The 13,498-nt window shown below is 37.3% G+C and overlaps 1 protein-coding gene across 2 annotated transcripts in view; it reads left to right on the forward strand.

Annotated features, from left to right (window-relative positions):
• Positions 1-13,498, forward strand: part of LOC126248542 (DNA-directed RNA polymerase I subunit RPA1) — a 346,647-nt gene that overhangs the window by 110,146 nt on the left and 223,003 nt on the right. For both annotated transcript variants that reach the window (XM_049949615.1, XM_049949606.1), the window contains exons 7-10: positions 655-796; positions 3,282-3,422; positions 3,504-3,644; positions 7,291-7,511. In XM_049949615.1, the coding sequence (XP_049805572.1) occupies positions 655-796; positions 3,282-3,422; positions 3,504-3,644; positions 7,291-7,511 (645 nt within the window). The remainder of the gene's footprint in view (positions 1-654; positions 797-3,281; positions 3,423-3,503; positions 3,645-7,290; positions 7,512-13,498) is intronic.

Consider the following 13,498-nt stretch of genomic DNA (forward strand, 5'->3'; position numbering starts at 1 on the left):
GTTTTCTAGTGGTTGTTTCTTTGTGGTTGTTAAGCACTTGCGAACATGGTCATAGTGATTCTCTCTGTTTCCTGCTTATCAGATACTAGCAACAGTATGAATAAATTTATCCAACTGTAAACAGTTACCTATGAGCTACAGTGCTACGCTTGTGGATGGTACAAGTGTACAGCCACACACTACTTGTTTTACTTACAGTGTTGTTGCCATCCTTCTTTGTGACATATTATTTTCTGTTTTTCCTTAATAGAAAATTATGAAGCAGATTTCATAAATCTTATCACTACATCAGGTAACGGAGAGTCCTGGTAGAATGTAAATAACTGAACTCACCAAGCATTTAGTCATTGAAAGGGACATCGAAAATGCAGCCTTGTTTATGTGGCTTTCTATGACTTAATACTTCCACCAATCAGTGAATTCTTATCACTAAATCTGTTGGCTGTAAGTTACTGTCCAGTATGTTTTCTTATATAGTACACTAGCATTTGCATTTTACATAGTGTACAGAGAAATAAACATGGGAGTGTTAATCAAACAAGAAGTTTGATGATCACACATAATTTATGAAATGTTTGTGATTAATTGGCAATGGTTGGTGTGTACTATTATCACATTTTTTTAAAAAAATTATTATTATGGTCTACTTTGCAGGACACATTTACGAGATATCTGGGTTGAAGGACAAGATTTCATCACAGCAGTGATTCCAGCTCTCAAAGACTCAGCATTACTCCACCCTACTGACAATTTGTTCATTGATGTGGTACCAGTTCCACCACCAAAAACAAGACCTGTAAGACAAATCCTGCTTTCAGAATAGACAGTTAGTAATTTAACCTGGTAGAGTAATATTAGAAATTCACCAATTGTCAGAACAGAAGCAGATTTTGGTGGCTCATCTTCATTCCTTCCTCCCTTCCTTGCTAATAGTCTAGGGCCACTGGTGTGTATTATTACAGGACAGAAACTGGTTTTGCTTTTGTGGCTTCCGTTAAACTTTCCTTCACTCTGATATATGAAAAGCACAAAAGTTTGGATGTTCTACAGTATTAATTTATTACATTAATGAATATTCAGCTTAAAGGCTATCAAAATAGTTAGATGATGGTTTTGGAAAGCAAAAACTAGTTAACAAAATAAATTAATACTGTAGAACATTTACACCTTTGGCTTTATATTTATAAATGAAAGTTGTTCTGCCAATCAACATTGGAAGAATCAGTTAAAATAACTTTACTTCACCTTATTAACACAAATAGCAGTCATGTAGAGCTTTCTAATCACATGCACGTGCTCAAACACCATAAATATTCTTCATTTAATATGTCTTAACTTGGAATTACATTCAGTCACCACACCATCATAAAATTTCTTCATGTGTAATGTTAATATTTTTAGTAGCCTTTAAGTGCACTCTGCATCTTTGTAACAAATTCAACAATGTGTGGACCTAGAATGATGTGGCCATTACACAAATTAATTAACAAAAATAAAACTATATCATGTAAGAGCCAATGTGCGAAGAGTTTGATACAGTATCAGATGTGTCACTATCCTTGTTTTAAAATGTAGTGTAGTTTCAACAAAAAATATATTGGTGATTATTAAAGCCACATGAAATAAGCAAATAAAGTTTGAAAATATAGCATTTTGAAATTTGATTTTTGCATTTATTTAGCATTTATGCTTTTTGATGTGTTCAAACATTTAAATGATCCTAAACAATATATACAAACAAAATTCTTACCTTCAGCTTTGATTTTTTTCTTTTTCTCTATTCAGTTTTCTTTTTTAATAGAAAATAGAGGAAATTGATTATTTCCGTAACACAACACCATATTGCTGTTTCTCGTTCAAATTAACACACATTACAGGTCTATTGCAAATGTTTATATATTGAATGCAATCACTGAAGTTGTTTAATAGTGTCTAGCTCTGTTGACCTCCTGTTACAACTAAATTGTGTGTTGAGAAGTATAGCTCCACATCCACACTATTGGTAGGTGCCCAAACTGCAGATAAAGCGGCTCTTCGAAATTCATTGTATTTAAGCTTCTCACCAATTAAAAGCTGCACTTTATCAGGCTTTTCATCACATCTCAAACAGTTAACTAGGTGCCGGTGGAATGACAAATATGCTTAAAAACCTGTCAGATAGAATGCTTTCAAATTGTGGAACTTTTTTGTGCTGTATTAACAGCAGCAAATTCATTTAAATATAGCTTTGCATCACAGACTGTGGGGTTGAAGAGATCCCCAATGTTTTTGTGAAAAAAATATTAGCAGCAGCAGCAGATTTGTGACTGTTGTTTGTAGATGCTTTCTGTGTTATGTTTTGAAGTGCCTCAAACAATTAATACTGCCTGTTAAACATTCACAGTTTCTTTTCAGTAGTAATTTGATACTCTCAAGCTCCTCCCATAACAATTGTGCAGATGGGTAAGTTGTGCCTTCTAGTGTTGTAATTAAACTGATAATGCTAGCACTTGTCAGTCACAAATTTGACTAAGACTAAATCTGATGCAGCTTCATTTTTTTATATCTTCAAAAACGAGCTCAGTGACAGCATTTTTGTTTTTCAACAATCTGAAAAACTCTTTTGATTGCTGGTAAATGTGTGACCAAGTATGATACTGCATTACAGCATATTATTACTGGTCATTGTAGCAGTTACAATTCCATGTAAAATTTAAAAGAGTTGAGGAATTCAAGTGCCTAATTCTGGCTTTGTAATAATGTTTCCCTCTCGGCTTGCTAAGGTATGTTCTTTTTAATATTGAAATGTCAAGGTTTGCAGCATACTCAGTATGTTCTTGATTTCGTACTTCACCCGTCTGCTATTCCTAGTGCATGTTCTAATATGATTGTCATCATTTGCTCTGTAATTTTTACCTGTACGCTTATAAGTAGGCAGTTAGGATGCTAAATCTCTCCAAGTTTATTAATTTAAATAAGTTACTGACATTTGTTTTTGTTAATTTCATATGTTGTAACATGCAGTACTTGCTAGTTCTCTTTAAGAGTTGGGGAGGGTTGCTTGTCGTTTAATCTTCATATCAGTTCTTTTTTCTGTGGTTGAGTGGTCAAGTTCCTGTAGGAAATATTTTCCAAATATTAAGTAAGTAGTATCATACTGTCTTGTTTTTTAACATTCTGCGCATGTTACTTCTTACCATATGTGCTATTGTGTTTCATGTGTGTATTATGTGGTATTGTGTTTAACTTGTGTAGCTGTAGGAATGCTGCTTCAGCAGACATGATATAGGTCCTGTTCACAGGTAAATATTGTTGACGGAAGAAAAGTTGAACACCCTCAGTCTCAATCCTACAAACGTATTTTACAAGACTGTGTAATCTTAAAATACATCATAAAATTAAAACTAAGTGGAAATACGAATGATCTGCCTGAAGATGGAAAGGTATGTTTTGCATAATGTGATGATGTCCTGACTTTAAATTTTGTAAGACAGCAAGCAAAAAATATTACTTTTTCTGCAAAGGCATTAGTACAAGAACTGGAAGGAAATACTGACAGTGAAAAGCTCCATAATGCCTGGAAAACTCTTCAGCAACACGTGGATGAATTGGTTGATTCGGATCTTGCTCGTTCTACAGAGAAGAATCTTATTGGACTAAAGCAGGTACTGTGAATAACTTTTAATTCAAGAAACTAATATTCATCTTAAAATACCAGGATGACAGGGTTGCTGACAGGTAGACATGAGAATCATTCTATGAATTTCGTTTGTCTGCAGCATGTTCAGTGTGCTATTGCGGAGAAACGTAGGCTATAAGAATATTTTTGTAGACATTATATTTAAAAAAAAAATTATTGGAGCTCTAATAAGCAGCATTATGATAGTAAATATCAGAATATAGATGAGAAGTGATTTTTTAAAGTGTGATTATAGTAAAAATTGCACAGGTGCAATGTGGAAGTGTATAATGACTGTTGATCCCAATATAGTATGTAACAGCAATGGGCTGTTCATATTATTTAGCATAATGAACATTACAGCGACTAGAAAATGGTATTGTGACTAAAACTAGTTTCAAATGTATATTGTATACATAAACTGCTTATTGTTGCTACAAAAATTTTGTTTTAATAGTTTATAAGCACTGTTGAAGTCCTGGGAAGCTGGGGAACGTTATCAGATGTGAAGTTAATTTTTATTACTTTATTTTTATGGTAATAATTTTCCCGAAATGTACACAAATCAATTGACAGTTACAGTTTCTTTCAGTGAAGAAAAATGAGCTGTGTACCTTTGTCTGAGTACCAGAAGGTCAATGGAGATTTGTGCTGATGCTTTGTCTGTGTAATGTAGGTAATTACTTGGTTCGTGAGGTATAGGGATTGCATGTTGACTTCTTGCTGCCAGTATGCAGTATGTATTCACAAAAAATGGATTTCTTTGAATCCACTTTCTTCATTTTGTATTAGAAGTCTGTATTTGGCATCTAATATAGTTTAATAACCACTTGCACTACTCTTCCCTTTAAAAATTTTGTATGTGGTTGGAGCAGTAGCCATAGGGCGAAATCTTCAGGAAGAAATAATCAGTCAATCAGTTGCAAAATGGAGGCTTTATTTAAACCCCTTGACTGTGGTTTCAACATTTATAAAAACGTCATCTTCAGATGGACATAAGTGACAGGAAAACTTCCGGTGAGAGAGGGCATTAGTAGTTTGTGCGAGGATGATGCGCATTAGTGAATGAACATTATGATGTTGAACTTCTTTAATATGTTGTTTATGGTAATATATTTCTTGAGGTTTTTGTACACAATTTCTCAGATACGTTATACTTTTTAATTATATGAATATAATAGAGGGAAACATTCCACGTGGGAAAAATATATCTAAAAACACAGATGATGTGACTTACCGAACGAAAGTGCTGGCAGGTCGATAGACACACAAACAAACACACGAAATTCAAGCTTGCGCAACAAACTGTTGCCTCATCAGGAAAGAGGGAAGGAGAGGGAAAGACGAAAGGATGTGGGTTTTAAGGGAGAGGGTAAGGAGTCATTCCAATCCCGGGAGCGGAAAGACTTACCTTAGGGGGAAAAAAAAGGGCAGGTATATATACACACACACACACACACACACACACACACACACACACACACACACACACACACACACACACACACATCCTGTGCGGATGGATATGTGTGTGTGTGCGAGTGTATACCTGTCCTTTTTTTCCCCCTAAGGTAAGTCTTTCCGCTCCCGGGGTTGGAATGACTCCTTACCCTCTCCCTTAAAACCCACATCCTTTCGTCTTTCCCTCTCCTTCCCTCTTTCCTGATGAGGCAACAGTTTGTTGCGGAAGCTTGAATTTCGTGTGTTTGTTTGTGTGTCTATCGACCTGCCAGCACTTTCGTTCGGTAAGTCACATCGTCTGTGTTTTTAGATACACTTTTTAATTATACGCACAGTTACTATCTCGACTCTCTCTTGACCCCCTCTTTTCTTTCCCCAATCCCCCCCCCCCCCCCCATTCAAACTAGCTCATGATCTGGTTTTTATTATCATAGTCCTAATTTCAGTGCTTTAAGCAAGTTCAGCATAATAATAGTCATTCGCTAGTGTACACCATCCTTGCACGTACTATAATATTGAAACCGTGTTCAAGTGGTTTTGCATTTGATTGGCTGTAATTACTTCCTCACTAAGTCTTCCGTACCATAATTTCTGAGATGCTCAGTTTCTCATTGAAATGAAATTATTTGCAGTTATCAATAGTCGATAAAGAATGTTTCCTGGAAGTTTTGCCTTTTTCCAGTTTAAACGACTAAATCTCTTCAGGGCTCGAAACTTACAAACCCTAATTTTGAACACAGACAGTAGCATCCTCATTTCCTGAAAAACACCAGTAAGAAGTAATGTCGCTTATTTCGTGTCAGTGATTCATCAACAGTTGAACTTACTTATTCCCTTACAGTCGAGATGGGGTTGGGGATAGAGGACAGGTCAAATGCCAGAAATAGGGAAATAGAGAATGAAAATACCAATATGAATGAAACAAAAATACCACTTTTGACTTTTCATTTTCTCATATCTCGTGTGTTGCAAGAATTTTATTATTTTTTTTTATTTGGTATCTGCTACACTTTGTGTTCCATGAAAGAGCGAATCTTTGATGACTGTCCTGAGTAGTCTCATTTCTGCCATCAGTTTTCTCTTGCCAGATAAAGACTCCTTTCATTTCAAAAGCTAGCATTTTTTCCCCACCATAAACTCTTCCCGTGTGCCTCTTACTAAATAGCCATTTTTCCAGTGTAATTTAATTGTATAAAATTGTGGAAAGTATGCCTGCTCTCAGTGGCCAGAGACAGTATTGTGTGCGAGTTGTGCTTGTGTAAATGTGTGTCCCCTTCACACTTCAGAAGAAGGCCTTTTGGCCAAAAGCTTAAAAGTATAGCAGTCTTTTTGTTGTGACTGTGTGCAACTCAACATATGGTGAATATCAATCTTAACCTTTTCATATTATTGTCATTATTCCATCCTGGATATTCTGTTGCTTAATTCAATGAATAGCAAACCTTACTGCATAGACTTTGCATTTTTCTTATCGTAACAACAGAAAATAATAAATAATATGCACGGTTTTGCAGTTCATATTATTTTTAAGCATAGGAGAATGCAATCTTTTACACTGATGAGTAGTTCTGATGTTTTATAAAAATGTTGTATTTTGAGCTCTTCAGTATTTAAGGGGAAATAAGTCTTGCAGGACAGTTGCTATTCGTTTACGTTAGTGTATCTCAGTATATGTATCTCATTATTCTGCTACATTGTGTTGTATAAAGTGTAGATTTTTTACCATTTTGGGATTAGAGGGAGAATCTAATAAACCTTTTTCTCAGGCCGTAAGGAGTATGGAAGAAACTGGATTGCTTTCAATGCAAGTGACTGTTTTGCAATCCAGCTTGCATAAATTAAGAAGACAGCAAAAGAAGAATAACGATTTATAAACTGGGATTTTTGTGTTGGTTGGGAACTCAAGTTCACTATTTCCACTTTACCATCCCACTCAGTTAAAATTATGCATGGTCTGCATAAGTAGAAATACAACAAACAAAATACGTACATTTATTTCAGCTTGCAGATTGTTGTAAAGATATATACAAATACTGTGTTCATTAAATTAGGGATGTCATTAACACATTCCATATTTATATCATGTTCTTGGCCTGATAGTTATTGGCTTTATTAAATACTCTTTATAGCTTCTGGTAGCTGTAGACATTTTAGATTTTGTTTTCTTGCAGATCATTGAGAAGAAAGAAGGCATTATACGAATGCATATGATGGGCAAGAGAGTCAATTTTGCCGCTCGTTCTGTAATTACTCCAGATCCTAATTTAGATGTAGATGAAATTGGTGTTCCTGAAAGGTTTGCTATGACATTGACATATCCAGTACCAGTAACAGCATGGAATGCCAATCATTTACGGATGCTTATTACAAGAGGACCTGCTGTACATCCTGGGTAATATGTGGCTGTTAACCTGCATTAGTTATAAAACATTGTTTACAATAAAACTGTGATGTATGTTGGAAACATTAACACAGTTATCTAATTTATATTGTATTATTTTTGATAATTACAAATTTAATTATACATATGCCTATGTACTGATATAATAGTTTACCCCCCATTCTCTCTCTCTCTCTCTCTCTCTCTCTCTCTCTCTCTCTCTCTCTCTGTCTCTCTCTCCTCTTCTCTTCCTTCTTTTCACATTGCTAAAAATAAGTAAAATTATACACTCTAAAGTGAAGCATAAATCTGTGGCTAAATGCTAGGAAAACCAATGTCAGTTTTTCATGAATTTGAGATACATTACATAAATGGCTAAGAAAGTTACCAAGTTTTGTATGTTAGAATAAACAATCTTCGATAGGAATAACAGTACATGGCTTTCGGGAAACTAATGTCCTATCGTAAACAAGGAAGTATTTCATGCAATAGCAGCCAGTGTATATATTACTGAGAGACCTTCCATGTTTTTCCTTGCTAGAACAACCAATGCAAGAAAAAACTATAATACGAGAAGAAAAGGAAGTTCATTTAAATCAAACTATGAGCAGAAGAAAATAAACGAAGAGAAAATTAGGGAAAATCAAAGCATTCATTTACTGCAGATTTGTTCCCCAACTCCCCTTCTATACAGTGTGACGGCTTTCTACAAATGATCACTGTGGACTCTTCATTTAACTGTGTCCTCTGTAACCAGGAAGCACAAATCCACTCGGTATTATATGTAGGATGAACTGTTGCTGGCCATGGAGGAAACTTATTTTATGGTTTTGTGAAGAAGTTGAAGTAGTCTGAATGTGTAGTGACTCCTGGAATTGCGACAACAGGAGTATTAACTTCTCAGCCATGTTCATGAATATATTTCATGTGGAAAAATACCATAACAGGAAGTTAGAGGTTATTAATCATAAGTTCCTTGAAACTTGTCACATCCATGTGGATGCTGAGTCCATTCCACCAATAAATTTAGTCTAACATGAGCAGAACAGTTTGCTTAATGTCAGTGAACTACTTAGTTGATGTTATGCACATAGAAAACAAAGGATTTTCATTACATAAAACAATACAGGTGTAATACATCTGAGAATGTATACTATACATTTTGCTTCTGTCCACGATGTTAAATATAACAAGAAGAGGCAAACATTCAGTGAATCATGATTTGCAGCCCATTCGCATGACACCCATATGATTGTTTGTAGTGAAGGTCAAAGAGTCAAAGACCTCCAAAATGCAGCATCGTGCCAGAACCTATTATCAAAGCTGTCCAGGAGCTGCATAACATCCTTATGAATGATGGATAATGTTACAGTGTGAAAATTACATTTTATTTGAGTTTGAAAGAGTTGTTTCGACTTCCTCTACTATGTACTGATACACACCATGACAATTCCATATAGAGAAAACCTTCAAATATTGTGACATGCAGAATTATCTAATATTGCTTCTTCTTGTATGAATGTATGGGGATCAGTGCAAAATGTATAAATGCAAAAATTTTTATTAATACAAGTTCCTGATTTACTGTGTTGCCAAAAGTGGCAGAAATAGACATATTTTGTAATTAAAGAATGTCAAAAAACAACCAATGTCCAAAAGTTACTGAAACTAACTGAATACAAAAGCTTTCCAGTGTCAGAAAAATTATAAAAGTGCTAGAGAACTTTTAGACACCACAAATAATAGCATTGATACTCATATTTATTATTGCCAAATATGAAACTGCAGAATAAAGTATTAACAGCATTGAAACTTTTCTATAAATTTCAACACTTGAGCCCCACAAAAAAGATGTTTTTGACATCAGTTGTTCTTGCACTAAGCCGTAGTAATACCTAATAACCAGAGTGGTAAAAGTCAATGTGTTATATTAAATGTGGCTCAAAGATAATTGAAATCTGTACCCAGACACTCAATACAAATCTTCATAAAAAGCTCAATAGTCGTTTAGTTATTAATATATTTGTACATTATAGCTGTAGAAGACTTTGAAGTATTATAATAAGATCCAAGCAACCCCCCCCCCCCCTCCTCCCCATTGCCCCCCTTCCTCCTGGACAGGACTTTCATAATCCTAAGGGCCCAGCAGAAACAAGAAAGTCACGTTGCGTTGCATACAGATGCCTATTTATCTTCACTCAGTTCTGGAAACCCCTCCCAGATTCCTTTTGCATTCATGTGATGTCTAACACAATGCCTGATTATCCAGCCTTCCACCATCTTTCCCAGATCCTGATCTACCTATGTTACCACTCTTCTCAGCAGATGTGGAGGTTGGTGTGTCACAGGAGCTTGTGGAAATTTCCTGCACCATATCCTTCAAGCCCCTAATCCTCCTGGCCTTAGTCTCTGCTAGTGCCTGTCAAAGGTATCCCCTGTCTCTTGATCCTAGCTTTACTGATCCTGTACTCACACCCTCCTCTCCACAGTTGCCTTTTTCTCTGTTTGATGCACATTTCTAATTCATACCTCTCTGTCCCCCCCCCCCCCCCCCCCCCCAATGAACCATGGACCTTGCCATTGGTGGGGAGGCTTGCGTGGCTCAGCGATACAGATGGCCGTACCGTAGGTGCAACCACAACGGAAGGGTAACTGTTGAGAGGCCAGACAAACATGTGGTTCCTGAAGAGGGGCAGCAGCCTTTTCAGTAGTTGCAGGGGCAACAGTCTGAATGATTGACTGATCTGGCCTTGTAACATTAACCAAAACGGCCTTGCTGTGCTGGTACTGCGAACGGCTGAAAGCAAGGGGAAACTACAGCCGTAATTTTTCCCGAGGACATGCAGCTTTACTGTATGATTAAATGATGATGGCATCCTCTTGGGTAAAATATTCCGGAGGTAAAATAGTCCCCCATTCGGATCTCCGGGCGGGGACTACTCAAGAGGATGTCGTTATCAGGAGAAAGAAAACTGGCGTTCTACGGATCGGAGCGTGGAATGTCAGATCCCTTAATCGGGCAGGTAGGTTAGAAAATTTAAAAAGGGAAATGGATAGGTTAAAGTTAGATATAGTGGGAATTAGTGAAGTTCAGTGGCAGGAGGAACAAGACTTTTGGTCAGGTGATTACAGGGCTATAGATACAAAATCAAATAGAGGCAATGCAGGAGTAGGTTTAATAATGAATAAAAAAATAGGAGTGCGGGTTAGCTACTACAAACAGCATAGTGAACGCATTATTGTGGCCAAGATAGACACGAAGCCCATGCCTACTACAGTAGTACAAGTTTATATGCCAACTAGCTCTGCAGATGATGAAGAAATTGATGAAATGTGTGACGAGATAAAAGAAATTATTCAGGTAGTGAAGGGAGACGGAAATTTAATAGTCATGGGTGACTGGAATTCGTCAGTAGGAAAAGGGAGAGAAGGAAACATAGTAGGTGAATATGGATTGGGGGGAAGAAAGAGGAAGTCGCCTTGTAGAATTTTGCACAGAGCATAACTTAATCATAGCTAACACTTGGTTCAAGAATCATAAAAGAAGGTTGTATACCTGGAAGAATCCTGGAGATACTAAAAGGTATCAGATAGATTATATAATGGTAAGACAGAGATTTAGGAACCAGGTTTTAAATTGTAAGACATTTCCAGGGGCAGATATGGATTCTGACCACAATCTCTTGGTTATGAACTGCAGATTGAAACAGAAGAAACTGCAAAAAGGTGGGAATTTAAGGAGATGTGACCTGGATAAACTGAAAGAATGAGAGGTTGTAGAGAGTTTCAGGGAGAGCATAAGGGAACAATTGACAGGAATGGGGAAAGAAATACAGTAGAAGAAGAATGGGTAGCTTTGAGGGATGAAGTAGTGAAGGCAGCAGAGGATGAAGTAGGTAAAAAGACGAGGGCTAGTAGAAATCCCTGGGTAACAGAAGGAATATTGAATTTAATTGATGAAAGGAGAAAATATAAAAATGCGGTAAATGAAGCAGGCAAAAAGGAATACATACATCTCAAAAATGAGATCGACAGGAAGTGCAAAATGGCTAAGCAGGGATGGCTAGAGGACAAATGTAAGGATGTAGAGGCTTGTCTCACTAGGGGTAAGATAGATACTGCCTACAGGAAAATTAAAGAGACCTTTGGAGAGAAGAGAACCACTTGTATGAATATCAAGAGCTCAGATGGCAACCCAGTTCTAAGCAAAGAAAGGAAGGCAGAAAGGTGAAAGGAGTATATAGAGGGTTTATACAAGGGCGATGTACTTGAGGACAATATTATGGAAATGGAAGAGGATGTAGATGAAGATGAAATGGGAGATACGATACTGCGTGAAGAGTTTGACAGAGCACTGAAAGACCTGAGTCGAAAGAAGGTCCCGGGAGTAGACAACATTCCATTAGAACTACTGACTGCCTTGGGAGAGCCAGTCCTGACAAAACTCTACCATCTGGTGAGCAAGATGTATGGGAGGTGAAATACCCTCAGACTTCAAGAAGAATATAATAATTCCAATCCCAAAGAAAGCAGGTGTTGACAGATGTGAAAATTACCGAACTATCAGTTTAATAAGTCACAGCTGCAAAATACTAACGCGAATACTTTACAGATGAATGGAAAAACTGGTAGAAGCGGACCTCGGGGAAGATCAGTTTGTATTCCGTAGAAATGTTGGAACACGTGAGGCAATACTAACCTTACGACTTATCTTAGAAGAAAGATTAAGAAAAGGCAAACCTACATTTCTAGCATTTGTAGACTTAGAGAAAGCTTTTGACAATGTTGACTGGAATACTCTCTTTCACATTCTAAAGGTGGCAGGGGTAAAATACAGGGAGCGAAAGGCTATTTACAATTTGTACAGAAACCAGATGGCAGTTATAAGAGTCGAGGGGCATGAAAGGGAAGCAGTGGTTGGGAAGGGAGTGAGACAGGGTTGTAGCCTCTCCCCGATGTTATTCAATCTGTATATTGAGCAAGCAGTAAAGGAAACAAAAGAAAAAATCGGAGTAGGTATTAAAATTCATGGAGAAGAAGTAAAAACTTTGAGGTTCGCCGATGACATTGTAATTCTGTCAGAGACAGCAAAGGACTTGGAAGAGCAGTTGAACGGAATGGACAGTGTCTTGAAAGGAGGATATAAGATGAACATCAACAAAAGCAAAATGAGGATAATGGAATGTAGTCAAATTAAATCGGGTGATGCTGAGGGAATTAGATTAGGAAATGAGACACTTAAAGTAGTAAAGGCGTTTTGCTATTTATGGAATAAAATAACTGATGATGGTCGAAGTAGAGAGGATATAAAATGTAGACTGGCAATGGCAAGGAAATCGTTTCTGAAGAAGAGAAATTTGTTAACATCGAGTATAGATTTAAGTGTCAGGAAGTTGTTTCTGAAAGTATTTGTATGGAGTGTAGCCATGTATGGAAGTGAAACATGGACGATAACTAGTATGGACAAGAAGAGAGTAGAAGCTTTCGAAATGTGGTGCTACAGATGAATGCTGAAGATGAGGTGGGTAGATCACGTAACTAATGAGGAGGTATTGAATAGGATTGGGGAGAAGAGAAGTTTGTGGCACAACTTGACTAGAAGAAGGGATCGGTTGGTAGGACATGTTTTGAGGCATCAAGGGATCACAAATTTAGCATTGGAGGGCAGCGTGGAGGGTAAAAATCGTAGAGGGAGACCAAGAGATGAATACACTAAGCAGATTCAGAAGGATGTAGGTTGCAGTAGGTACTGGGAGGTGAAGAAGCTGGCACAGGATAGAGTAGCATGGAGAGCTGCATCAAACCAGTCTCAGGACTGCAGACCACAACAACAACAACCTCTCTGTCCCTATGTGTTGCACACAACTCCCCCACTTGTGAGCAGAACTGGCTCACCAGCATCCTGTGCATCTGCTGCCTTTTCCTTGCAGCTGTCAGCCACCTTTCCTCAACTCTCCATCCCACTCACACCTCCTTTCTCCCAGCCCTCCCCCCCCCCC

Source organism: Schistocerca nitens, chromosome 1 (assembly GCF_023898315.1).
Source record: "Schistocerca nitens isolate TAMUIC-IGC-003100 chromosome 1, iqSchNite1.1, whole genome shotgun sequence".
Lineage (NCBI taxonomy): Eukaryota > Metazoa > Arthropoda > Insecta > Orthoptera > Acrididae > Schistocerca > Schistocerca nitens.